Genomic DNA, 27,546 nt, shown 5'->3' on the forward strand with positions numbered 1-27,546 from the left:
CCAGTTCACTCACAGCAGCTCTTTTCCCTCTTGACCATGACTAAATTAAAATAAGTACTGTAATATAAACCTTATCCATAATCCAACTTTGTACAAATTCCAGATATACAGAGTAATGATTTTTTTGGGGAGAAGCACATTTCAGAATGGAAAGTCCCCTCTTCCTTAGAGCTTTTCATATAGTTAGCTAAAAACTGAACTGCTTTTATTTCGGGAATTTCAGTTAGTTTATTTCCCTAGATGTCATTCACGTGTTCTCTACTGTTTATAAGTAGGAGTCTACAGCTGTATCACCCTGAATGAGCCTGATCTCTTCTGTTTATTAAGCAGATGTTATGGTTTAGATATGAGGTATCCCCCCAAAGCTCATGTGTGAGACAATGCTAGACAGCTTAGAGGTGAAATGCTTGGGTTATGAAAGCTTTAATCTATTCAGTACATTAATCCACTGATAAGGGTTTACTGGGTGGTAGCTGCAGGCAGATAAATTGTGGCTGGAGGAGGTGGATCCCTGGGGTTGTACCCTTGGGGTATATGGTTTGTCCATGAAGAGTGGAGCTCTCTTTGTCTCTCTCTGCCTCCTGGTGCCATGTCCTGAGCTGCTTTTCTCACCACACCTTTTCACCATGATGTTCTCCCTCAACTCAGGCCCAGAGCAACAGAGTCAGCCATCTATGGGCCAAGACTTCTGAAACTGTGAGTCCCAAAATAAACTTTTCCTCCTCTGAAATTGTTCTTGTCAGGTCTTTTGGTCATAGCAGAGAAAAAGCTGACTTAAACAGTAGGACTGGGAGGGGGTCAATGTGGAGCTGACTGTAAGCAGGGCATAGAGGTTTGAACTTCACTGACTGCTTATATTAGGTATAGACATATTTTAACTCCTGTCATCTACTTGAATGTCTAAGCTGTTGACATTGAAGCCCATATTCTCTGGTCAATGTAAAAGAGTCACCTTTCAGGAAGAAAGGGTCATTAAAACCCAAAGAATTGGACCACTGACTTGCCTGGGTGAAGTTATCCTGCCTTGTGACTTCAACAGAGCCCTGGTACATGCCTCCCTGAGACCTCCATTAGAGTTCCAGCAGGAGAGCAAAGCTGGGGAGCAGAGTTAAAGGGAAGGTTGGTTGTGTCTTGGCAGGAAGAAAGGACATCCTCTTTTGTATGTACAGCCTCAGATGGCCACAAATATCGCCAGGCTCCCGGCCAGCCAGCTGCTGCTCAACGCTGGTGATTCACGAGGTGATGAGTGCCACAGACACTCTGCCCTCTCAGTCTCCTGGTGATGACCTAACCACACACTCACTGCCATTCTCTTTCCTGAGGACCAGCCCTGTCTCCACAACTGCCTGCAGGCATCTTTGAATATGCCACTGCTGACATTCAAAGCCATCCTGTTTCTTCCAGAACTCCCATTTTTATATGGCGCCTCTAGGTTGGAGGTCTCAGCCATCTTCGATTCTTCCTTTCTCTTTGTTTGTTCCTCTCTGTGCAAAATTGATTCTTATATATCTTTCTATTGACTGAAAAGAAGTCTCTTTCTTGGTCTCCTACAATCTGATTTACTTGACTCAAGAATCTTCTTCCACAAGTTCACCTTTATAACTTTTTAGTGTAATGCTCCCTAAACATCTCAGCACATCCCATAGCAATCACAGGAGTCTAGGAGAGAAGCGCCAGGATTTAGGAGTGGCTGTGCCATTATTAGCTGTGCACACAGGAATACTCAGTTCTCTAAGCCACAGTTCTTCACTTGTGAGGGGGAGAACACATACCTATGTACCTCTTTATCAGAATTGCTTTGAATTTTAAGTTAAATATATCCAATACCAGGAGCATGTTAAATAGTTACTGCTTTCATTTAGTCATTCAGAAATGTTTATAGAGACCCACAGTAAGTTGAATAGTATTCTCTCAAAATTCACGTCTCCTGGAACTTCAGAATGTAACCTTATTTGGAAATGGGCTTTCTTTGATATATAATTAGTTGTGGATCTTAAAATGAAATCATCCTGGCTATTATGTGGGTCCTGAGCCAAATAACTGTTGTCCTCATACAAAGAAGAGAGGACACACAGAAAAACACACAGGAGATGGCCATATGAGGATGGAGAAGGGAGTGAGGCTGCTGTGCCTGAACAACCCTGGCGCATCACAACTGCAACAACCAAGGAAGATGCCTCCCTCGAGTCTCACTGAGTTTGACTTCTAATCTCCAGAACTGTGAGAATAAATTTCTAGTTTAAAAATTTTTTTTAAGTCACTAAGTTTGTAGTAATTTGTTATGGCAGCTCTAGGAAACCAACACAGAATCATCAGACACTATTCTAGGTGCTATGGCCTTAAAGAAAAAAAAAAAGACTAAGTTTCTAAACTTATGCAACTTAAACAGTTGTTATTATTGTTGCTAATATTACTGTTCTTGGTCTAATGACTCTTCATAATGCTTATTAAGGACAAAGTTCAAAATTCTAATTATGTAGGTCAACAGGCCTTAGTTTCTTTATCTGGAAGAAACACTCATACCTATCATACAGAATTATGGTTTGTAAATAGTTCATCCATAGTTCTTCAAAACTTGTGGCCCTGTTATCTGTCTACTAATTTCTTGTTTTTTATTTCTTCCTCTTTTTAAATTTTTTTTACAGTGGTGGGGATTGAACTTAGGGTCTTGTACATGCTAAGCATATGCTTTACCACTGAGTTATGCCCTCAGCCCAGTTTTTCATTATCTAAAGCACACTTTTAAAAAAGACCACAAATATGTTATTCTTTGAGGGGCTATGACATATTTTAGTTTGTCTGTGTATGTTTAACCCTTTCAAAGGGTAAAAATCATTTTTAACTTGCTGAATTTACAAAAAATGGCACAGTTTGCCAATCTGAGCAAATACTTGTATTATGCTTCAGCCTAAAGGTACTATGCACATAGGAAGCATGAGAACAACACAGAAAACAGCAAATAACATGAAGTACAAACTACCCAGTTGGTAGGTAAGTTCTGAGAACCCCATACAGGAAGTTAAGTGCTGTAGATGAGGAAGAGTAAAATCATGAGGCTCCAGCAGCTCATGGTGGAAGTGGAAGTTGAGTCAAGTCTTAACAGAGTTGTATTAACAAGGAGAGAAGTGAAAATAATCTTAGAGCAGAATATATTTTATGTACACATGTGTATGCATACATACATGCATGTGTACAAATGTATGCATATGTAGATAAATGTATATTCTCTCTTTTTAAGGTATCACTAGGATCCAAAGACTCAGAATTCTACAATGACATGGGCTTTGGAATTTGAAGTGTTAAAACTTTTGCTTCTTTATCATCATCTCCTAAGGTGAATCAGATGCAAAACAGACCGAACCCATGTGGTTTTGGTTAGCAGTCTTCATGTTGCCCTTCCATCATAGCCCAGAGTGACAGTGATTCACAAAACGTTGTTCAAGTGAGGCAGATTTTTAATGCTGAGTGCAAAGAGATTTTCTGCTTTTCTCTATTTAGTTAACGGAAACCAAATTTTAATGCACTTACTCATTGAAGTATAAGAGCTATTCAGAAGACACAACACCAGTGACCCTGTACTAACCAAAGGGAAGCAGTTCTTGCTGAAGGTTTAAGAGCCATGATCTGTTTATGTGCCTAATGGTGTTGTGCTCAATAGGAACGGGCTGATAAATGCCTAGTGGAGGTCCAGGACAGGTGAAAGATGGATGAAACCAGAGTCCTTCAATCATGTCCCAGTATATTGTTTAAAGCCATGGCTATATTCTAGCCTGCCATTAATCCATCTGTCATTAGTTCTTATCCCTCCTTTCCATCTTACATGGTAGAGTGAGATTCTTATCTTCTTCCCTTGTTTTTAACCAGGACTGTTTATTGGAAACCTCCTTCCATGGGCAGGGTGGTCAAGGTCTCTGAGATCCTGACCCGGTTCTCTTTTCATCTCACAGCATGAGGGCAAGCTCGGGAAATTTTCTCTGTACAAAGCATGTGCTTGGTGCCTATGAAATTGTACCACTGCGGGCAACAATCCAGTGGCCATGGGAATGGTGGTATGGATAAAGACATTTGCTCTTAACTTCTTTTCCTTAACCTGTGTATCATTTTCAACCTGAGGCAATAGATTTGCAGCCAGTGGTAAAAATCTGTAGATTCCAAATGCAAACCTCAAGGTAGGTCACCTTGATTGGTACCACCGCTTGAACAACATCAGAAGGTGTTGCCTAAAGTTCCTCTTACAGGCAGTATTACCCAAAGTTGAGCTGCGTGTGTGAAAAAGCTCAAGAAAGTATTAAAGAGCAGAGAAGATATTCCCTCTAAAATATTTTAATGGCTTTATAATTCAGTTTTCCTAATTTCAGCAAAGTACAGAGTTCTGGAATTCTTATCTGTTCACCTTCCTTATCCTTATCTATTCTTTTAATTTTTTTCCTTCTTTGTTCTTTGATCCATCTGTGTTTCAAACTGGTGGATGGAGGGTGTGTGTGTGTGTTTAAGGAAGGGACACAGATCACAGTGACTAGAACTTTCCAGGTGTTCCTTAATGTGATTCAAATCTTGGAATTCCCCAATTCTGTACATTAGTTTTTTAGAAGTTTTGGGGAAAAGAATGAAAATTTGTTTTACCTGAAATATTACTTTTACTAATCAACATTTTATTATATTATTTGGAACACGGGGTTTGTCATAATTATTTCCTCATTTAATAAATATATATTTTGTTCAAGCCATTGTGTTAGGTAGCAAAGTTATGAAGCTAAAATCCATAACCCACATCTACAGGGGCTAACAGTGGTGAATATATGCCACTGAGTGTGTAGGAGTAATGGGGATGAGTAAAGATGCACTGGAGGACTGAACAACACGCGCAGTACTGAGGGGCATGGTAGGGGACGAGCCAGAGGATGTTTCCTGGGCAAGGAAATGTATAAGTAGACTCTTAAAGAATAGGGAGAAGGTGTTAACTGGACAAAATGAGGAAGCCAAGGTAAACCAGAAGGTGTTAGAAGGCAGGGCTGAGAGATAGACTGATGGACTCTGGAACTACAAAGTGATACGAGGAGGATATGGCAGGGTGGCAGTGGTGTGCTTAAGCCACCTCCCAACACTGTTTGTGCATAGCTCTTGCTAGTTCTTGTGCAGTGACAACACCTGTTTCAGTGATAAGTTGACATTCGTTTGGTGAGGGTATTTATACTCCAGAAACTGGCAAATACTACAAATTAGGGGCTCTCTCTCCAGAGTTCAACACTCACCATCATACCCCTGGTCCAGGAAACAGCCAGCACCAACGTAAGAAATTCCTCAGTTGTGATAGTAAAGAGGGTGGATTTTACTCTGAAACCACTGGGGAGTCCTCACAATATTTCAAGGAATGCACTTGTACAATCGGATTTGCTTTCGAGAAAGATTACTCAGTCTATCTAGAGACAAGTAGATGGGATGGGGATGAGAATGGAGCCAGATAGATAGATCTAGTTTCATCTTATTGGCATCATTTTAAAATACACCCAAAATTAAAAAAAAAATTCTGGAATAATATAAAATTTTCTGTTTCTGCTTTGTTTACATGTAAAAGGAGAGAAGACGTGAAGCTTTTTAAAGTTTGTATTTACTAGGAAAGAAACCAGGTTTTGTTTAGAAGAAGGAAAAGAAGGAGACGGAATGAGATTGTGCTAGTGAAGAAGGCTAAGAGAGGCCAAATGATTCTTTGGAAATATTAACTTTCTTGATTAAATAGATGGTGTTGGTGGCACCTACACCAGCAGCTAGATACGGTGCTTAGGAAAGTCTTAAATAAGGCTGGGGCACGGAATGAGAATGTCAACACGGGTTAATGAATGAGAGACACTGTGTAAACTATTACTTAATCCCCGCTGAGGGTTGCCAAGCCACTGGGGAACTGGGTTGAGGCTGATAGACAAGAACAGGGTTAGAAGAAAACAGAGCATTAAGCAAACAATGGTTCCATTTGGGATTTACCCGCCATTCAGGGGGTAAAATGAAAGCCTTGCTAATGGCAGCAAAGGTAAATGAAGCTGTGCTGTCACCATTATTAAAGCAATTGTCTACCTACTCACTAGAGCAGGATTTCATTATGTATAGGCAGAGAAAATAAAAAATGTTACTGTTTCTTAGTTCTTGAAATCCCAGCATACAGGGCCTTGGATAAGGCTCTGGGAGCTATAACAGCTGGTACGAAAGGCCATGAGAACAAAGGAGGGCTGTAATGCAAAATTCATATTTATTTATGAAAAGATAGGTATTTGGTTTCCAAACAGTTCATAATCTTTCTCTTTTCATGATTTCTTCTGCATTCAGCTGGATTGTTATCTTATCATTAGGGTTATAGGATATCCAACTGAATGTGGTTTACACCATGGTTACCCTAGGTCCCATGACAACTGAAGTTTTTTTTTTTTTTTAAATAAGGAATTTTGTTTTATTAGATATAGTGAAGAAGTCCTGGTGTACATTTGTGTGCATGTGTGATCTGCAACTATACTTCCAACGTTGAACTTTACATTTTCAGTACCAAGATATAGTATCTACAAAAAAAATAAGTGGAGTTGGAGAGGAAACAAGAAGGCTATTATTGCACCACCATGTCACATGTCCACCTAAAAATACATAATTGATGTTCATGCTTTCAAAAAGCACTTGATTCTAAAAGGTATGACAAAAAATATAAAAATCACTGGTTGCAATTTACCAAACATGGTATCATTTTTAAAGCAGGTATGTATTTTAGTGCCCTTTGTGCAAGTCAAAAACCTGTACTTTGACCTTCAACATTAATTACAAGTCTACCAACTATTTTAGACTACCACTTACATATTGTTCATCATTTTACAAACACTGACTAAAATCATTTTAATATTGGGGCAGTGCCAGAATTGGTCTTGCATGCCCAACTCTACTTGGAATCAGTACTTTTCTAATTACTATTGTGAAAATAAGAGGGTGTTTAGTTAAAAATAGGAAACATTGCTCAATTTCTTTTTGCACATTGGCTTTAGATAAACTCAATGTGATTGGTGTTTTTCTAATTAGAAATAACTCTCAATTACTCTCACTAATACACTTACTGATTCTTGTTTACCATGATGTTGGAGCCACAAATAAGTTTATATTTAATGGATCATCAAATATCTTATATCCTATTATAAATTCCTCTTTATTTAATTCTGTTGCTTAAGTCCTAGGATTGCCTAATTTGATTCCATATTCACCTCTATTATTGCACTTTAGAGCATTTCTAGAGCCTTGTAGCTGCTCATAGTATTGAAAATATAAAGAAAAAGTGTCTCACTTTCCTATTATCTTTCCCGAGGTTTTGTATACTTCCTACACACACGCTACTCTCATAAACAATCAGCTATGCCCAAGATTCTGGTCACTCTACTGGAAAATAAATAGTCTTCTCTGTAATTATAGCTTTCAGGAAGGGGCCAGCCAGTGACCTCCTTGACTTGTAGGTACAGGAATAAGTTCTGAAGATTGAGTGTCTCCTATTCCCTTGGCAAACACGACTTTTCTTGGGCCAAAAAGTGAACAAAATGAACCCAGAAAAAGGTGAACATTGCTTTTCATTCCTGGTATATATTTTATGCCCACATGTCACATCCTCATAGTTTGTAGAGATGACAAAAACATGGCCATTAATAATCCATTCCTAAAAATATATTCTCAAATGTTATCAAGAAGAACTTTTATCTAAACCCTTTAGCCACTGGGATGGTCTCTATTTACTGGGTAAATACAGAGATCTCTTTATCAACACTATTTGTTGTCTGTGACCTGCAAAGCATATAAAGAGGGACAATGAGGCTGACAAAATGCCTGCCCCCTGAGACCTCAAACGTACTTAGATACCTACATGACTAAATATATACAGATTGATATGAAAGAGAGGGCAAAGTGTGTGTGCAGCTGAAGATGAAGGAACTTGCCTATGAATCACAGTGACACAAGATGGTACAGCTGGAGAGCACATGTGTTCATTCAGTAGGTGCTCATGAGATCCTCGTGAGTCCTGGGAGCTGCCGGCTCTCCTTTGGCCTCTAAGCCACATGATTCTCATGAGAAGGGAATGGACTAAAAATGGATGCGATTGTGCAGAGCATACTATGCAGATGCAGAAAGATGTGACTTGGGGCCACCTCAGCATCACATCCCTTGTTTTCTACTAACGTTTATAATTTTGATAGATTTGAAAGGGCTTATTCTGCATGTTCTTGACTTCCTGATCTTCGTCACAGGACCTACTGGTAACTGGCAATGGGACAATCCCTTCCACACCCAAGACAATCATGTTCCTCTGACAAATAGGGTCCTGAGAGTTGGCACAGAAGAAAGGAAAAGGAGAAGAGGAAGAAAGAACTTGTCCCAACAGTAGAAATATCTGTTTTCAAAGCAGCTGGGTAAGGTGATGGGCTGAGAGCAAGTGAGAGTGAGCATGGCTTAAATTATGTCCTTAGCTCCTAGAAACCTACAATTACATCCTTCACTTCACAAAAAAGTAACAATTCACTTAGAAATCAATGATAAGCAATGTTTAAACACATCAACAATTAAAAAAAAAAAACAGAAAATGTTAAAACAGTTATGTTCTCCAGCATACTACTACTTCTTGTGAGATTTTTGTGAACACAAAATATTTAGCTCTACTGTCCATTCCCACTTGAAAAAGCTAAAGGTAAATGCTTTTACTTAAGGTGGAAAGCTCATGAGATAGATAGGAAATTACTGTTAGCATATTAAATACCTGCTATCTATTTGCTCATATGCTAAAAATATACAGGCTTTTTCTTAAGATTTTAAGCTTCATCTAAAAGTTAACTTTCACCTCCTTAGAGCAGTGTCTTGTGCCTGAACTACCAAATCCAGATATCCTTCTCATGTATACTCATGGATGTTTCTTTCCCTCACAGCACATTTCACGAATTACCATGGTGTATTGGTTTACTGGTGTTACTGATGGTTTACCTGACCTTTCCTATGGTCTACCTGCTTCACACACACAAGCATCACATCCAGCTGGCTCATCACTGCTAAAGCCAGCAGGGTTAGGTACCCAAAAAACAGCTGTTGGATTTCTTGTTGAATCTTGGTTTTGTGAATAAATCCTTCCTTCTGTCTCTTGCTGAAAACGATGATCGCAGTATTTGGTCATTTTATGCGCTAAATAACATGGTTAGGCTTCTAGCACTTAGCTTAAACTAATAAGACGAAAGAACAAGGACATAATGTAATTAGCTTAAAATAAATGGAAAATACTGCACATTTTATTGTCAAGATCATTTTTAGAGATATTCATTTTTGCTATTGACTGCCACTGCATTAGTGCTTGTAATCTGCTTAGTGCATTAGCACTAAATACTATTGATTCTCTTGGAGCTAAAAGACCAATTTCATCTTTGCATTTTCCTTGTTTCCTGAACATCATTTCACCTATAGTTTGGTTAGTAGGCTGGTTGCTAGATGCCAAGTGTTAATCAGATATTTTAAATTTAAAATGCCATTAGAAAATTTAATATACAGATTTACACTTCTCTGGTACCCATGACACAAATTCTAGCTAATCATGACTAATCTATATATTCTCAGACGACAACTTGGCAAACTTAATTTTCATAAAATCAGCTCTAAAAAAGAAAGCTTTACACAATAAAACTGACTTTAATTCACCCCATTTACCTATGGCACAATTTGAAGTATCATCTACCATTTTAGTGTTCTCTAATTGAAAAACATTTTGGTGATTTACCTAAATAAGACAACTAAAGTCAAATGTTAGTCTGAATTTGCAATCCATCCTTTTGTTTTATAGTTATAATATTCAAAAACCATTTCCCCCCCATGAGTGAACATTAAGAACAGTTAAAGCAACTTTTATCCTAGATTAGCACATACTTTTTGGACATTTTTCTTTATTCTCATTGAAGGAATGGAGAATATTTTTGGATTGTCTGTGGATCTACATACTTGATGTGCTCCAATGTTAGCCTAGGTCTAGGGTGAAGCATTCCCCAAGGCAGAATTGGTTTTTAGAATAGGAAGTCAACATTTCTCAGCCAGTAATTCATATGCAAATGAACCTGCCTAGAACATTTTAGTTAGAAAAATATATAATTAGCAGACTGGAATGTATCCAGGATCCTAGAATCACTTATCACATTCACTATTTAAAAAAAAAAAAAAATCAAGGGAGTTTTAATGACTTCAAGAGTAGCTGAGCTTTTGGTTTCATCTCCCTGATAAAAGAGCACTTTACAGCCCTTCCTGGACCCTAGAGATGTGACTTACTGCACATTTCTGGGCACTTAGTCATTCTGGACTCTGCAAGCCAAGGAATCAGTATCTGTGTCAATCCGTGAATAAGCAATGGCAGAAATTTCTGGTTGGGTCTTCTATCCAAATTCTGACAGATACTCATTTTTCTTATTAGAGTGAGGAGATAAGAATACCAGGCGGAATGGACACTGATAAGATAGAAGTCTCAAGTTAAGGGTGTAACATCCAAAATTTGAAATATTATGCTGAGTAAAAAATCCACTATTACTCAAGCAGGTTAATATCCTTATCAAAATGCATGTCCAGAAATCTCTAATCATGGAGTACAGCAATGAAATTATCATGTATCAGTGTTATGGTTTCAAAGTTTTATCAACATTTGGGCTTTTCAAAAGTCAGAATTTCTTCTTCTTGCATGAACTCCTAATTGTTTGCTGCATCAGTTTTACCACATGAATCTCCATGTAGAAATCAAGGTTTAAATCAAACACAGGGCATTCCACTTGCTTTAAAAAACATTAAGAGAATGAAGACAATTTAAAATCCAAGTGGCATAGTTAAATCTTAATCACCCCATACCAAAGAGAGAAACTATGAATCACATTATGAATCAACATAATCCACAGGTAAACCCCACCTACACTTTTTTTTTTTTTTTTGGTGAGAATTTCAGCTTTAACTGTCCTGTTGCTTTTAATTATAAAAATATCATGGCTTTGTCTTTTCATCAAAAGATGAAATTTCTGCCTTCTGGGGGAGATCTGTGAAATGGTTTAAAGGTGGGGGGGGTAGCAGGAGGAAAGGAAAAGGCTAACGGCTCATTCTGTAACTGTTTTCTAACACTCCCAGGATGTGCCTGGTGTTAACAAAATTCTGGAAAGTAACTAATTTTAAATGTCTTTTAATAAAATAATAAAATATGTTATTTTTAACACGGAGAATTCAAATAAATTAGGAAGCAGCAACTCCCTCATACTGGTGGAGAATAGAGTCTAGAGGACAAAATCAACTGAAAAAAATTGATAAATTTCTACTGAGTTTTTTAAAAACATATAAAATCCTTATACTGTGAGGGTGTCCTTTCTTGCAAATTTTGCTTTGGTAGCAATTATATTTGGCATATAGCCAAGATATTTAGTGTTTAGGTTTGGAGGACTTTCTAATATCAAGAATGAAGAATCCTCAATAAGAGTTTTTTTTTTTTTCATATAGGATCACTTTTTTTTCAGAGCACAGAAAGTTAAAAAAAAATAACAACTTTGTAATTTGACTTCACATTTTTCATTCCTAATACAAAATTCTTTCTCTTGAGAGTTCTAGTTTGTTTAAATAAGGCATGCCAACCCAGTATAATTACCTGGACATTATTTGTAACATTGACTTCCACACTCACAGTTCAAATGGTGTGAGAGATTATAGATATATGGGCTATAAAGAGTTATAAATCTTTGTTTATTTTATTAAATATTACGAGACATGCCCTGAGGATGACAGATCAATAATGGTCCTTGTGGTTTCCTGATGGAAGGCTGCAATTATTTTCTTCCATTACAACTTAAATGTAACTCAATTTAACTCATCTATCATCTTTATAATAGTAATAAAGAAACATCACTGTGTGTTTAGCCTATTCCTAATATTAGCCTATTCCTAATATTCCTTGTTTGCATCTTGTTTTGATTTTTGTTCTCATTCAAAATTGTTCTAATCATTCTGCTTTCTTCCTTTGATGGCTCTGAGCAGTGACCCTTTAACTCTGGCACTCAAACAGAGATGGAAAATTACTACCTTAAGTTTCCTTTATTTTGGGAAGCAGTTGGCTAGTCTTTGGATCTGAGTATAAATGATATTTAAAAACAAGGAAGCTTAACACAAACAACCTATGAGGCTGATTTTTTTTCTAAAGCTGCAAAATATTATCGTGTAAAATATGATTTTAGTCATGCACAGTATAACTTATAGCATGTAGCATAATATAGTAGTTGGAATTTTAAGTCAGGTTAAGAAGCAGAATTTACGCCTTTATCCTGACTACAGTATCATTTTGATTCAACTGTCTTTCTCTCTACCCTCTGTGCCCTTAAACCACCACTAACCCTCACCCACATCTTTTTGTTTTGTCTTAAAATATTTAATCTTAAGAGGCATTAACAAATTAAGCATTATGGAGGTGGGTCACTCAATGATGCTCAGGAACAATGAAACCAGAAGGTGACTCTTCCATAAAACAGTACAAGCATTGGAATTTGTTTTACTTTACACAAGTATTCCATACAATGATAGCTGCTATTTTATTCTGTGTCAAGGACTAAGGACTTTTTACAGACATTGTGCACTTGTCCACACAAAGGAAGTCCCACACAAAGGAACATGGGTTCTGAGAATGAAAATAATGCTCTCATGGCCATCCAGGTAGAAAATGATGGAGTATAGACTTGAACCCATACCTTTGATATTAGTTGCCTGCCATTAGGTCATGCTGACTCCCAAAAGCCTAAATCTATGGTCATTTTATTGTGCCAGGTACTTAATATGCAGTATCCCAAATTTGCTTAAGACTCTGTGAAGCAGGTATTATTATCTGCACATTACAAATCATAGCTGGGCTCTAAAAATTAAGTAATGTGGCAATAGTCACAGAGTGGGTATGCAATAAGTCAGGACTTACACCAGGTGTGTGTGGCACCAGATGTTACATTTTCCCTTTTTAGTTGCTCCATCATTTGGTCATTAAGATGACCTAGATGTTGGTGCTCTAAATGTTGTTACATGTTTACTTTAGTTCTTTCAAATGCTAACACATAGAGCAAAACTTTGATTATGGGATTGCAAGAAAAACAGTGTAATGTGTTAATTATTTTATTTCAAGAACCCTTTCTTATTTTAACTTTGCTTAAAAATATTTTCAAAATGTATCATTCCACCTCTCTTAGTATATATAAGTTATATACTATATACTTAGTAAGTTATATAGTAGTTATGTACTATAACAGTAAGTTATATACTATAATTTACAGAAGTGAATAGTTGCTAATTTGGGGATTTAAAACAAATTCTATTCAATATTGATTCTCATTTGCAGGAGATGAGCCATTGTGCACCAATTCTATTTTATTTTCTGGGCTTATCATGTAAATAAATCCCTTATATGTGGCTGTTGGAGATTATAGTTAATATTAAGCAAAGTAACAGAGTTTGTTTTGTTTTCCTAGCTGGTGGTGGGGATCAAACCCAGGGGTTTACACATATAGGGCAAGTGGTTGACCACTGAACTACACCTCCAGCCCTTAACTGAATTTTTAATACTGTTGATCCCCAAACAGAAGATATGGGGTTTTTACTCTCCAAATTTGTGTCTTTACAAAGTCTTCATATTATGAGGGCATTTTCTTAATCATATTTTGGATAATAATGTGCTGTTTAGTAAATATGCAACTTCAATAAATGCTAACCTAGGACGTTTATAGAGATTCACTGATGGATGAATAAAAAAAAGGCAGTATAGATATTTAGTGCTGATTTAGTAGTTTGGTGGTATGTAATCTCATAGTTCTCGGTGTTGGGAAGCACTGTAAACAAACCCTTTAAGAATCACTTTCAAAAGCAACATAGAAAATGTTTACATTGTGGGAATTAAAAATATATTCTTATAAAACAACTGACATAATAGACAGGACTGGTATTCCATCAATGGTCACCTGCAGCTTGAGATAAGTCCCCAGAGACAGCATCATGTGTGAAGACAAAGAGTTTTGAAGTCCAAATAATTTATAGGTGAAATGATGTGCTCTGGGAATTATAAGATGACTCAAAAGAGGGCTTCTGTCATAGATACATGTAAAAAGTTTGCATAGACACATTCATGAAAAAAGAAGGCTCTGCTGTGGCAGTCTCCTATGATCCTGGGTTAGAAACACATTTTGAACATGGCAGGAGGCTCAAGAAGGGACAGAAAAGCTCTTTAAGACTGTGCTTTCATCAGAGACACAGTTTCCTTAAGGTGGTCCACAGAACCCACACATAGTTATATTAGAGATACATGTATGTATCTTCATGTAGGTGTGTTAATTACAAACTACAATATAGTTGTCTATTCACCAAACTTCATACCAAAATAATAATCCATTCCAAGAAATTACTAGAAGGGTTACCTGATACCTAATCAAGTTAATATGCCAAGACTGAATAGAGTGATCTTACTGCTTAGACACTCTCTAAACAGGTTCGATCTTGTAAATCATTTTGTTTTTGGGTGATGCATGGTTCTTCTTGCCTTCATTATAAGATAAAGCTGGGAACTGATTATATGCTGATTATTGCAACACTCTGAGGTGTTTCTGTGAACCAGTTATATGAAAACAAAGGATGTGTATAGTCTCAGTCTCAAAAGAATTTTGATCTTTAGTAATCAGAGAAGGTAAACAGGCAAATAAAATAGAGAAGGTTTGAAATATTTTTCTTTATGGAATTGGGCCAGTGCAAAAGTTGGCTTCCCTTGTAAGAAGACTATGTTGGAACATTCCACCTTGTTTGCCACAAGAATTTTTGTGATGGGAGTGATAATGGTTTCAGGTGTGGCTAGTGCATCTTGGGCATTTTTCCTGGGCAACAAAACTGACCTGAATTTAGATAATAGATAATCCCACCTTGTTGTTCCTGTTGGGACACGAAAAAATGTCAAAGGGGTAGAATAAAGTTCAAATGAGTTTTAAGAATTTCTAGAATTAATAGGTTCTTTCACATCTGGAGACTCAAATGTACAAAATAAAACAATATGATAACATATCACTATACCCTTGTAAAGTCAAGTCCCTTTTTAATTTTTAACAGATTAATGTTTAAATAGCAACATCACGTGCTGTAGAAGCCTTATAAGAACTTTTTAAACTTGTGTTTGTGAAGTAGCTTACTGGATGTGTTTTCTCAGCATTGCTTTTAATTTTACACTTCTTTTTCCTAATCCCATGTTTCCAATAGTCCTTTTGCTTCCTTTTCTGTATTATCTAGTGAAGAAAAGGGGCAGCTTCTGAGGAATCCCATTGCTTCTTAAAGTTTGCAAAATATATTAAACAAGTGCAGAGGAAAAAAGTTTTAATTGGAATATATGTGTATGCTATGAATATTGGTCAACTTTGGAAGAGAGAGGAGGGAATTGTCTTTACTTCATCAAAAGATAAATTGACTATCTCAGAAGTATTTCCCTAAGCTTCATAAAAAGCCATCTAGAGTTTTCATCTAGGGAAGTATCCCAGACATTTCAGCAAAAGTCAATAAATGTTTCTGAATTCATATGCCCTTGATATGCCTAAGCAAAATTATGTACTGTTTCTTATCAAGAACATAGTTAATGTCCTTCCTGATGACAATTATAACCTTTATGTCTCACGATAAGTGAGACACATATTTTCAAAGTCAAACTTTGGATAAGCTATATTATTTGTTCAATTATGATCATAGTGGTCATTTTGCTCAAAGGCACAGCCAGGCCCATATAAGCAAATCTGGGTTCAGTACAAGGAGTGTCCAAGGCCACAAAGGACTTCCAAGTTGATGTTCTTCCTCCAGCACCAAGTGATAAAATGACTAGCAAGAAAAATCCTGAGGTATAGATGTTAGGTTTTACTGTATGTAAATCAAAGCACCAAGACTTTCCCTAACACTTGATGTGAAAATACCATTTCATCTTAATACAAATGATCATCAATGTAAAAGAATGTGTTGCAGACATGCAAATTCCAAGTGTGAAAAATATTTTCTTTTCATCATCACACTAACTTCTTAAGATATGATTTTAGCTCTAAATCAAGATTTAACTTACTGATTTTCTTGGAAAAAATATTTTGGCCATTTACCAAGCACAGAAAAGCCCTTGAGAACCTTTCCTAGAATGATGCTTATTCTGCTTTATACGTCAGGATTTGTAAATGAGGAATCTGTGCGACTTACCCTATTAAAACAGTGCTCATGATTGGGTCCATAAAAATGCTGGAGGCATCTCACATTGTTTTTGTTGACGATCTTGTTGAAGAATTCATTGACATATTTGATAGGGAATGCGCAGACAGCTGATCGATTCATTGGTTCGGCAGAATCTGGCTTGCTCTGTGCGAACACCCCATAGAGAATGTCATCATTTAGGTTGGCTCCTATTTGCTTGGCAAGATGGGCCCCAGGCTTACTGACATATGCAGCTTGAAGGATATTAAATACCTCTTCCCTTGTGGATCTCTTCCTTCTCTTTTCTGTGAGAATACACTCCAGAGGCATTTCCATGTAGGAATGCAATCCAGAGTCCACGGAACAGAACCTGATTATTCTGGTGTGAAAAGTCTGGGCATTCAGAGTTTCCCTTTGGACTGTCAGAAAGTAAATAAAATGATTACTTTCGAAGGCATGGACATACTTAATAGGGTAAGAATCTCGGAACTCAGGTAAAACATCTATATAGGACTGGTCTGTTAAGAACTTAAAGCCATCTTGAGTCTCCTTCAGCCGTCTCACCGAAATTGAATGCAATGAATGATCTGGAAGGTAAGAAGAATTGATGGTATTGCCCACAAAGAAGTTGATGAACCTGTTCTTTACAGAAAGGAGGACTTTGGCTCCCAGGGGGCTCACCACACAGTCGGGACACTGTCCTGGCTCTTTGTCCGCCTGTGGGGAGAACATGCAATGGACTTCTCGCTGGATGTCAGCAGTATTATTGGGTGGAAGGACATGTCGCTGGCAGGTCCCTCTGTTGACACTGCCACAGCTAATGAGCTGGTCATCGTAGTATGTGTCCACGATCAGGGCCATGTTGACATTATCTTTCCAAACGCCCCCTGACACATTCACTTTGCTGCTGCAGTCCTGGCATGGAAGACAATCCGGGTGTTCCAGCACGGGGCCAGTCTTGTACTCCGCCACCTTCTGAAGGTCCTTGTCATTTAAGACATAGATGTAGTTAGTGGCACCGAGGTAAATATGATGCTCATGTAGAACGACATTCTGGATGGGCGTTTCTGCGGTGAAGTTGGGAAGCTGATAGTTCATGTTCACGTTCATTTCGGACTTCGCTAGTGCCTCTTTACATTCCCCATCGCTCCTCAGCACCCAGGTAAACAGCAGCACAAGGATGCCAGGTGCCAGCACAGCGGGGACCTTCATTGTGTGAAGCTGATCTGCCAAAACACGTTCAAGGCGAGAAGGGGTTTAGTTGTCATTAGGAACAGAGAAGAGAAAACTGAAAAAGAGAACTATCCCAGTTAAACTCTCTGAAATAACACTTCCTAACTGGAGATCGTACATAGGATGAAAACAAAAACTCGAGCTGGTTGCACATAAAGATGCATTGTGTGGTTGGACATGACTCCACATAGTTTAATTTTGGAAGTCAAGCCATGAACGAGTAATTTTAGAGAGCCATTATGAGATGCAAACAATGTTCTGTATTAAAGTCCACAGAGCGGCTAAGTGAGACTCATTCAGCAGTGAAATAAGAAACACAGCATATTTCTTTCTTAACCCCTTGCTGGTTGTTTAATGTGGTTTCCTATCTGTGGCTAATGACTAGGTTGATATTTAAACTTTCTTGTGTAGTCAAGTAAAGGAACTGTGGTTCAGATTCATTTATTCTAGAAATCACAGCAGGCATTGTTTCCTTGGGAGCATGTAGAATTACTAGGCTAAATTTAGCTTCCTTTTGGAAGAAAACAATCATAAATTCTAGAAGCAATATGATCACATGCTGTTTATAGGATTTTGTGTGCAGAGGAAAGGTATGGTTAAAATTTGGCTATAGTTAACCTATTGTTTCAGACGGACAAATGCTTAACGTACGATTACTGGGAACATAAAAGCAGCGGGCTGAAATTGTATAAAATAAAATAAAATCTTCAGAACTAAAGTCTTAGAATTATTTCTCAGAGAAAAACAGCACATTGTTCATTACCAAGTCAAAAAGCTATTTAGAAAAAAGAACATTATTTTAACATTCCATTGTATGCACACGGACAATATTTCTATCAGGAAGCATGAATGGATTAGTTTCTCAGTTTTTAAAGACGTAGGTGCACAAGTTCTAGGCACGTCAGTTCTACTTGTAATAGCTATAAACAGGGCAGTACATTAGAAAGAAGAGCTCTTAGAACAGAAGAAACTAAATAGCTGTTACTTTTCTTAAAAAAACATCATTCTGACAGGACAAAGGGAACCTCTAAACAAGTACTAGGCACTATATCCATGCCAAAGACTAATCTTGGGTCTATAAAAGCACAACAGAACTAACTGAGCAACAGTATGTGTGTAGCTCTGTGCTTGTACTATAGGGAACGGACCATGGTCCCTGACCTTCAGTAAACCTAAAAAATTAGTTAAGCAGTAACATACACATGCTGATAACTATACTACATGGTATTATAATACCCCACATAGCACAAACAAAAAGCTACAAGCACATAGGATTAGGATTATGAGAAATGAGGACAAGTTAATTATATCATGAGGTCCAGAAGAGCAAAGATAACATCTACTTGGCTTATTACTATATCCCTAATACCTGGTACAGAGTCTGGAACACTACCTGATGTTAAATATATGTTGAATAAGTGAGCAAACAAAAATTAAGCAATATGTTCAAAGTCATATAACAGGTAAGGGTAGTAGCCAGAACCTGAATTCACATCTTTTTGACTCCAAAATTAAAGTTACTTTTATTCTACTAAATTTCTAAGAATCAGGGGCTATCATTAAAAGGTAATGAAAAGCTACCAAAGGGATCTGAGTTGGGGAGTCCTAAAAGGTTTGACTCTAGGAAGATTTATCTGGAGGCAAAGGGTTTAGACTGGGGGAAAATTTGCAATGAGAAGACCAGTTGACTGGCAATTACTAGGCATAATAAAATAATAAGGGTTGGACCAAGATGGTGGCCCAAAGAATAGAAGGAAGAGATGAATGAGAGACATATCTGAATAAATAAGACTGGACACCTAACTGGGTAGAGTACAAAAGAAAAGGCAAAGATGGTTGACAGTCATCTGGGCAAAAGTGAAACAAGTTACAGAACTAGGGTAGCCAGCAATAGGATGTTGGGTTAAGATATGGATTTTAAATACATTGAATTTGATATGCTAGTGGGAAATGAGTCAATGTTCTACTACAGGAATGACTAGTACGTTTTATATTATTCATCAGAAGGCAGCTGCCTGGAATAAAAAAAAAAAAGTAAAAATTTAACCAGACAGAGCATGTGTGCCAAGGACCAGAGGTGGGAAATGAAAAGGATTCTGTCCTTACTGGGAAAGGGGGATGACTGGGGGGACAATATCTGTTCTGGGTGAGACAGTGGCAAGTGGGCATGAAAGCCAGGTATTTACCTCTGCTGCACCAGAAGGAACGAACAATCCTAAGTCAATCTTGGTGGACTAATTGGGACTCTTGTTGGAATAGAAAGAAACTTTGCAAGTGTCTGCATACAGGTGATGGTTAAAACCAAGAGTGGCTATATTCATGGAGGAACTAGGTGAAAGAAGAGTCATTAAATCAAGAAAGGTTAAGGTCTTGGAGACATGGAAGGCCGAAATTGTACACTGTCGCAGAAGCCATGTGAAGGTCTCAGGAAGGAGAATGTGGTCCACGTGGAAGCTCTTTGTTGATTTTAAAAGAGTATTTTTAATGGATTTAATAGTGGTGTGCAAGGGAATGTGTGATGAGGAAGTAGAATGTTTATCAAAGGAAGAACAAGCAGAAACCATTAACAGGGTCAAGCGGAGTTTATTCTTAAATTGTAGGAAAGACATATGCTTATTTGTAGGAATTCCCTTTCTTCTACTAATGTTGTTTTGGTGTCTGTGAAGACATGGTGCCCTTCCCCATGAAGCTCACATTGTTGGAGCAATGGCTTAACAGTTATGGGAATGCAAAGGAAAAGCGACAATCCAGATAGGAGATAATACTAGAGCTGAGTGTTCAAGGAGGAAATTTTCACAGAGAAAATTTCTAGTTGGCACAGCAGTTTGTGCAAAGACACGGAGGCAGTGGAGAGCATATGGCATGGGCAGGAAAAGTGGCAGGTAGTTGAGCCTGGAGAACTGGGGACCCCAGACAAACGAGAGAGAAAATTGTTGGAGTAATATTCTAAAGGAGAAAAGGAGGGCCCTCCCAAGGTCACTAGAACATAAGAGAGGTTACTGTTTCTGAGACAGAAGGAGAAGATGAGTAGTCAGGTGTAAATACAGGGACATTGAGGGACAGGAGTTATGACCTCAATATTGAGAAAATAAATCAGTGCATGATCATTTCCTAAAAACAATGGACACAAAGGAGGAACTAGTGACTTTGGGGTGCAGGAAGAGGTTTAGGGTAACTATAACAGGGCATGCAAACTGTGGTCAATAAAAAATAAATAAAAGAATAGTTCTATGGGCTTCTTTAAGATAAGACATGATACGTTGTGATTTCCACTTCACATTCATGAAAGATGCACAATCAAGGACACAATGTCCTTCAGCTTCCAAGCAAAGGATTCTTATTGAGGATTCAGGTTCTGAAGAACAAGCAAAGCTAGAAAACTGCAGTTAGACCAGCAAGTAAGGCGAAATTTCAGTAAGGTAAAGAACTGGAATGTAATAAAATATAACAATAACATGCACAGAGCGCTTACCACGTGCCAGGCATTCTGCTAAACTCTCTAATTTACTCTTCAAAAAACCCAGGGAAGAAAGAAGTATTCTCATCCTCTTCTTCTGAGTGAGCACACTTGTCAGAATTCAATTAGATCCAGGATTGGATTCCATCTCACAGACAGGAATCCATCCACCCTCTTAAATACTTCAATACTGAAGCAGCTTCCTGAGCTTTCAGGGAAGCACACTGGAGCAGAAGTCAGAAGTCCTTGGCCTCTGATTGGCCCTTCTCCCTCCAGCTCTATGGCTTCAGGCCATTCACCCACTCCTAGCCCCAGGGTCCAATATTCTCATAAGATTGCTTTTAAATATCAAAAAGGGATTTCAGGACTTCTGTAGTAGCCATGGAGGAGCACTTGCCTAGCTGTGGGAAGCACTGGGTTCCATCCTCAGCACCACATAAAAAATAAAGGTATGTGTTCATCTACAACTAAAAAAAGGGGGGGGCGGATTTCATCTCTGAAAGTACTTAGACCATTATAAAACGTTTAAAAATATAGGGAGTTGTACATGCTATTTTTTATATATAATTGTTTTGAAAGGTACTAGAAATTTTTTGATGCTAATGAGGAACATCATAAAGAAGAAAAGAAAAGAAGGATTAGGAACAAGTTGTTCTCTTAGTCTAGTGTCTAGTGTATATTATGTGAAAAATGAAAGGTTCTTCTCAATATGGTATATATCAGTATATCTCTCAAAATTGGGAACATTAACCTAATAAATAATTTCTTACTATATTTTCTCTAGAAAATACCAATAAAAGAAAACAAATGAACCATTACGGCCAAAAGGAAGAAAAACAACATTATGACCAATTTGCGTGTTAGTTGTTGGCCATTAACACAGGACAGAATGTGAACGACTTTTTTTCTTTCTCCTCTAGGCTTTTTGAAGGATTTCAAAATTAACTTTAAAAAAAATCTAAGGTATTATGTTAAATTATGTTTTAAAAATAAGACTCATAGCTTAAGTTCAGTACGTAAGTCATTCTCTGCTCTAAACCTCAACTAGCTAGAATGCAGGTAAAAGTACTAGTTATTTCACTTGGTGAAAAGGCAAAGCCATAGAAAACCAGTAGGAAAGGATTCCTTTGAGGAAAAAACCTTTCAGAAAACACACTGGAGTTACTGCCCTGTCCTCCTACACCTTCTTTCTGTTCTCTCATAACAAATAAGGATGCCATTTTTCATACTGAGAAAGGAAAGAAAGGTTAAAATTACTTATCTTAGTTAAAGAAAAAAAAGTAGGACTAGGGCCCATCATCAACAATAGGACTTTTATTTAAAATATGGGTTTCTGTTTAAACTTCAGATATGAGAAAACTCAGGCACCTAAAATGCTCTGTTTCTTTTAACCATCCTGTTAATTAAGGCAACAGAGTTATGTGTTGCTCACACCAGATCTCTAGGAAATGTACGTGTCCTTCCTAAGGGATGGAGGGAGACTTTATCTGTTGTTGAGCTGGATACTCTGATGACTCTGACGGTTCACTGAGTGATAGCTGAGGGATCAAGTGCAGACTCCAGAGCCAGGATGCAGGGTTTGAATCCATCCACTCATTGTATGGCCTTAGGTAAGTAACTCTGAGCCTCTATTTTCTCTTCTGAAGTATGGGTGTGACTATGGTACCTTCCTCTCCTGTTGTGAGGGTTATTCTGTGGATTCAATGAGTTCATACATGGAAACCACGAAGAATAATGCCCAACACACAGTAGGCCAACGAATGTTCTCTAAGTATTACTGTTTGTTCATTCCCCCAATAAACACTGCTGAGCATCTATAATATGTCCAACACTGGGCAGAATGCTGAAGAAACAAAGATGAATAAATTCCTTTCCAATTGTCAGTGAGGCCTCAGACAAACCCACCACAGTTTAAATTCTGTGTGGGAAGGCCTCTGCAGGAAACTTAACCAAGCTAGAGGAGTCAGATGGGGTTTCCAACTAATCAATCACAGTCCTTTCCTCATAATGAATTCACAATCTTGAGGTGAGCACTGGAGAACACATTTGTATGGCAGTGAAGCTAATTAGTTGTATGCCCCAAAACACAATTTCTCTGGCATCACCTGATTTTCAGAATCATGGTGCTGAACTAGTCATCTGCTTAAGCTTCTTGAAGTGGATTGTAACAACAATTTTGTGCATCGCTTTCCAATTCACATGTTATGGTTTGGATCTGGACTGCCCCACAAAGTCTCATGTATTGAAGGCTTAGTCCCCACTGCAGCAAGGTTCTGATGTGGGGCTTTTGGGAAGTGATTAGACCTTGAGGCCTCTGAACTCAGCAGTGGATTAATCCATTGATAGCTGAATGGACTACTGAGAGGTGGTGGAAACTATAGGTGGTGGGACACAGATGGAGATGGAGGTTACTGGGGCACTCCCTGGAAGGATATTTCTTGTACCAGGTCCCTTCCTCTCTCTGTCTTTCTGCTTCCTGATTGTCTTGAGGTGAACATTTGCCTCTGCCATGACCTTCTACCATTATGTTCTGCCCAAAGTAACGGAGCTGGCTGACTATGGACTGAAACCTCTGAAACCACAGGCCTCATGAGCCAAAATAAATCTTTTCTCCTTTAAGTTGATTTTTTTCAGGTATTTGTCACAGCAAGGAAAGCCTGAGTAACCCATCATATTTTAGTGACATCATCTTGGTAGCTTGAAATCAGCCATGGTGGGAACATCTACACCATGGAAATTGACAAACACCACAAATCAGGACTCTTTTCCTCCCCTGAAAGGATGAGTTTGAAATATGTATTAGCATTTCTGTGTTCAACTAATGAACTCCAAAGTATCTTCCAACTCTAATAATTTTCATCTTTGAGACTGTTTTTCTACAATTACATGTTATTCCAGTGCCATCCGCTTGGCTTATATCACCTTCTCTTCCCCATTTATGTGCCAGATCTGGCTGTGCAAGCAATTTTAATATTTATACTGGCAATGACTCCAGAAATACATTCACTTCATATATTTTTGTCTTGATGCACTTATTTCTATGATGTGCCTGAACCAGGCTTTCAATATAGAATGTCTTTTTACTGCTTCTGTTTGTCTTTTTTTTTTTTCCTTCTGAAATAGTACTAGCCATTTAACCAACTTTGAATTCTTTACTAAACGGAACATGTAAAGATGATTCAAACAGACTGACTAATTCATTCTCTTAAAATGTTGTGCACATATCAGGTGAAACTGAATCACTCATAAAACATTCCTTTATTTCTTTTCAGTTGATAGTTAAAATCATCTCACTGACAAAACATTTCCTGGGAGTGTTCATCTCCATGGCACCCTGGCCATTAAACTTTTGGCATTTAGGAGTATTTCCTTCTACAAAGACTGTTCCTTAAGCTATGAATTTCAGCATAGCCTAACCTTCAAACCAGCCATTCAACCATCTGCCATCTGTCTACTTGCAGTTTTCTCATTAAACTAGCTTACATTGGTCTGTTCTTTCTCCAGAATTCTTGAACTGCATTTAAGACACTAAGTACTTTACTGAGAGCTACTTGTGCCTATCGATACTTTCATCATCATGTTCACCATCCATGAAAACATGGTGTAAAATAGATGCCATATTTTCATACTGATACCTCAGGAGAAAACACAGCATGATAAAATAAATTTTTTAAGAGGGAGACTTTCTAAATTTTCATGTAAGTAAGTCTACTTTCTTTAGAAATTGATTTTTTTTTAGAAAACATAAAACTATGTAGAAAGCACTTTATAGTTTACAAGACACTGTCAGTTCCATAATCTCTTCTAATCATTTTAACGTGAGCATTAGACCTATGTTTTTAGATGACCAAACTGATGTTCAAAGAGGATAAAATATTAGCTAAAATGTATTAAACATGCAATCCAGGTCTTCTCAGTATTTCTAATTTTTTAAAAATATATGATGATTATTCAAACTATTTTAATTCTTTACATTTCCTGGAAAGTTTTATTCAAAAGGCACAGTATTTTTGTGAATATCTATTCTTACCTGCCCAGCACTATCTCTTTTGAAAACCCTCCATTCCCTGTCTATGGTACTGTCAATCAATCACATGGCCTACTTCCAACCACAGGGTAAGCCTGTAAACAAGGCTTGCCTTTCAATGAGCTGTATTCTCTTGATGCTTCTTGGAGGGGTGAACACATGACCAAAACAAGGCCAATCGGTTTAATTTTGGGGATTTAGTATGGATGCTGGGAAAGGATCTCTCTCCATTAGAGATCACAAACAAAAAAGATGATGTGACCTTGGAGAGTCTGGACCATCTTTGCCACTCAGGGGAAAGTCTGCCTGAGTGTGAAACTGATGCAAGCAGCAGGAGGGCCAGACATGGAGAGAGACAGGCTCCTGATGCTATTGTTTGAGCATCTATATCCAACCATGTCTCAAGCTAATGGCAGCCAGTAAAATTTCTTCTTCTTTCTTCTTCTTCTTTTTTTTTTTTTATCAACAGTTTCACAATGATTCTTTTATTCCTTGCCTCTGAAAAAGTTCTGAGCAAACAATATTAGGAGAAAATACCACAAGCTTGAGAGTTTAAACACAAGGTTGAGTGTGTAAAAGCAATTTAATGTAAAATATTCAAGTAACTGGGACAAAGGTGGTTTCTTTACTTACTTGAATAATTAAATATTTCATTTTGCTCTTGGGAATCTATCAGCTAAAATCTCTGAGGGGGTATACTGATCTTTTCCTACTATATAATTTCAAAGTCTTCTACAATATTTATATAACATAATCTCAAGATGAAAATAATGTATTTAAGCGAAGAGTCGAGATATAAAAAGAAGAAAATATTTCAATACTGCTTTTAAGTGTATAAAACAGATTTATGATGATGGAAAAGAAAAATGGCTGAGGCTCCATAATAAGGAAATTGAAGCCATAAAAACAGTCATGGTTAAATCTCCAGGAAGATTTGCCAGAGTGAAATTCTAAGGAAAATTTCTAGCTTTCTCTCTACATTTATATTATTTCCATTAGCTTTAAAAGTGGGACCATAAAAACAAAGTTATAGAAAAAAAGATTCCAATAGGAGATTTCTGATGACATTTAAAGTACTGTATTTATAAACACTCATTACTTCTGAAGTCATATTACATTATATCACACAATATTAATCAGATATTTGTAAGTACCCATTACATGCCATGTACTAGTTTATACTGAGAATTTCTACCTATAAAGGGTGCATAGTCCATTGATTTAGAGACAGTAGGATAAACTCTATAATCTAAATCTGTAACCTAAATAGAAAAGTGAATGTAACAACAGGGTTGCTCAGAAAGCAAATCTTAAAATGTGTTTTGCTCAATGTTTGATTCTTTCACCTAAAGATTTAACACTGTTAGCCTAAGTTGACTTTAGAAAGATAGAACAATACTGTTTCAAAATTTCTTTCTAATGCAACCAGATAGTATTTTGACAATGATTTTTCACAGTGAGTCAAGGGCACAAAGGAATCTTCAGGACTTTTGACATGTCCACATTTAAATGATCCATATATTTTTAAAAAATATATGATGCTTATTTGAGCTTAATAACATGTTTTTATAACATTCTTCCCAAGAGCTCACGAGACAGTGGGGCTTCAGGGTGAGATGTGAGTCTGGGCCTTGCCATTTTCATACCCTCTGAGTCTGAGAGTCATTTTTTTCTTCCACACTTTGTGGGCTGGCCAAGATATTAGAGATAGATTTTGAGAGACGCTGGCATTTCGTTTCTGCAGCACATCCTGGCGTTGATAAACACAGCTTCTGTGTATCCTGAGTTGTATTTTAGCCAGTTTTTACCTGCCCTCAATAAAAATGAGGAAGTGGACCAATGCCCAGGGTGAGACCACTCCATACACCTGTTGACTGCTTCTTCACCTTCCAGTTCCTATACACAGTTGAAATAGCGTCACTCTGTATTTCCCACCCTTTGGCCATCTTGTGGTTTTCCTGTTTCAAGCTCTTGAAATCCTTAAGTTGTCCTTCAAGATGAGACAGGCCACGGCAAGGGCCTCCCATAATGAGAAAGGAAAGCAAGTAGGAACCATTACTTTACCTCTTTAAATGAGTAAGCCCTTATCTCCACTGAGATTCAGGAAGCAAAGATGCAAGAAGCCCCGGGAAATCTGAAATCTGAATTTCAGAGAAACACTGAATATATATATTTTTTAGTTTAAGTAAGTACCCTAAAGGTATTTTACAGGATAGTTCTATTTGTACACAATCAGAGAATAATAAGGGCATAATCATTTTTTTTCCCAACAGAACTCAGATTAAAAAGATTCAAATGAAACCTATTTATCTTTGAGGTAGAACAGACTTTTAAGATTTCTGTAGCACATATATATTGCAAACAACATACAATTTTTTGTTTGTTTTTGCTGCTATATACCTAAAACATGCTGTTATAAAAGTGATTACCAGGGTAACCTGCTCCTGACAGGTGGTATCAAATATCATGTAAAGGTCTAGCAAAGTCTTTAACTCAAAAGTTCTACTGTAGAAACCAGCCTATACATGGCATGAAATTTCTGAAACATAAAAAGTGTTCCTAGATTTGGACATTTTATTTATTATAAGATTCAAATATA

General features: G+C 37.4%; 1 protein-coding gene across 2 annotated transcripts in view; it reads right to left on the reverse strand.

Annotated features, from left to right (window-relative positions):
• Met (MET proto-oncogene, receptor tyrosine kinase) overlaps positions 1-27,546 on the reverse strand; it is a 109,725-nt gene that overhangs the window by 63,065 nt on the left and 19,114 nt on the right. Inside the window, exon 2 of one of the 2 annotated variants that reach the window (XM_005332278.5) lies at positions 16,240-17,456. The exons of the other annotated variant lie outside the window; for it this stretch is intronic. Within the exon in view, the coding sequence (XP_005332335.1) occupies positions 16,240-17,442 (1,203 nt within the window). The 5' untranslated portion in view covers positions 17,443-17,456. The remainder of the gene's footprint in view (positions 1-16,239; positions 17,457-27,546) is intronic. 2 annotated transcript variants of the gene reach the window in all.

Source organism: Ictidomys tridecemlineatus, chromosome 2 (genome assembly GCF_052094955.1).
Source record: "Ictidomys tridecemlineatus isolate mIctTri1 chromosome 2, mIctTri1.hap1, whole genome shotgun sequence".
NCBI lineage: Eukaryota > Metazoa > Chordata > Mammalia > Rodentia > Sciuridae > Ictidomys > Ictidomys tridecemlineatus.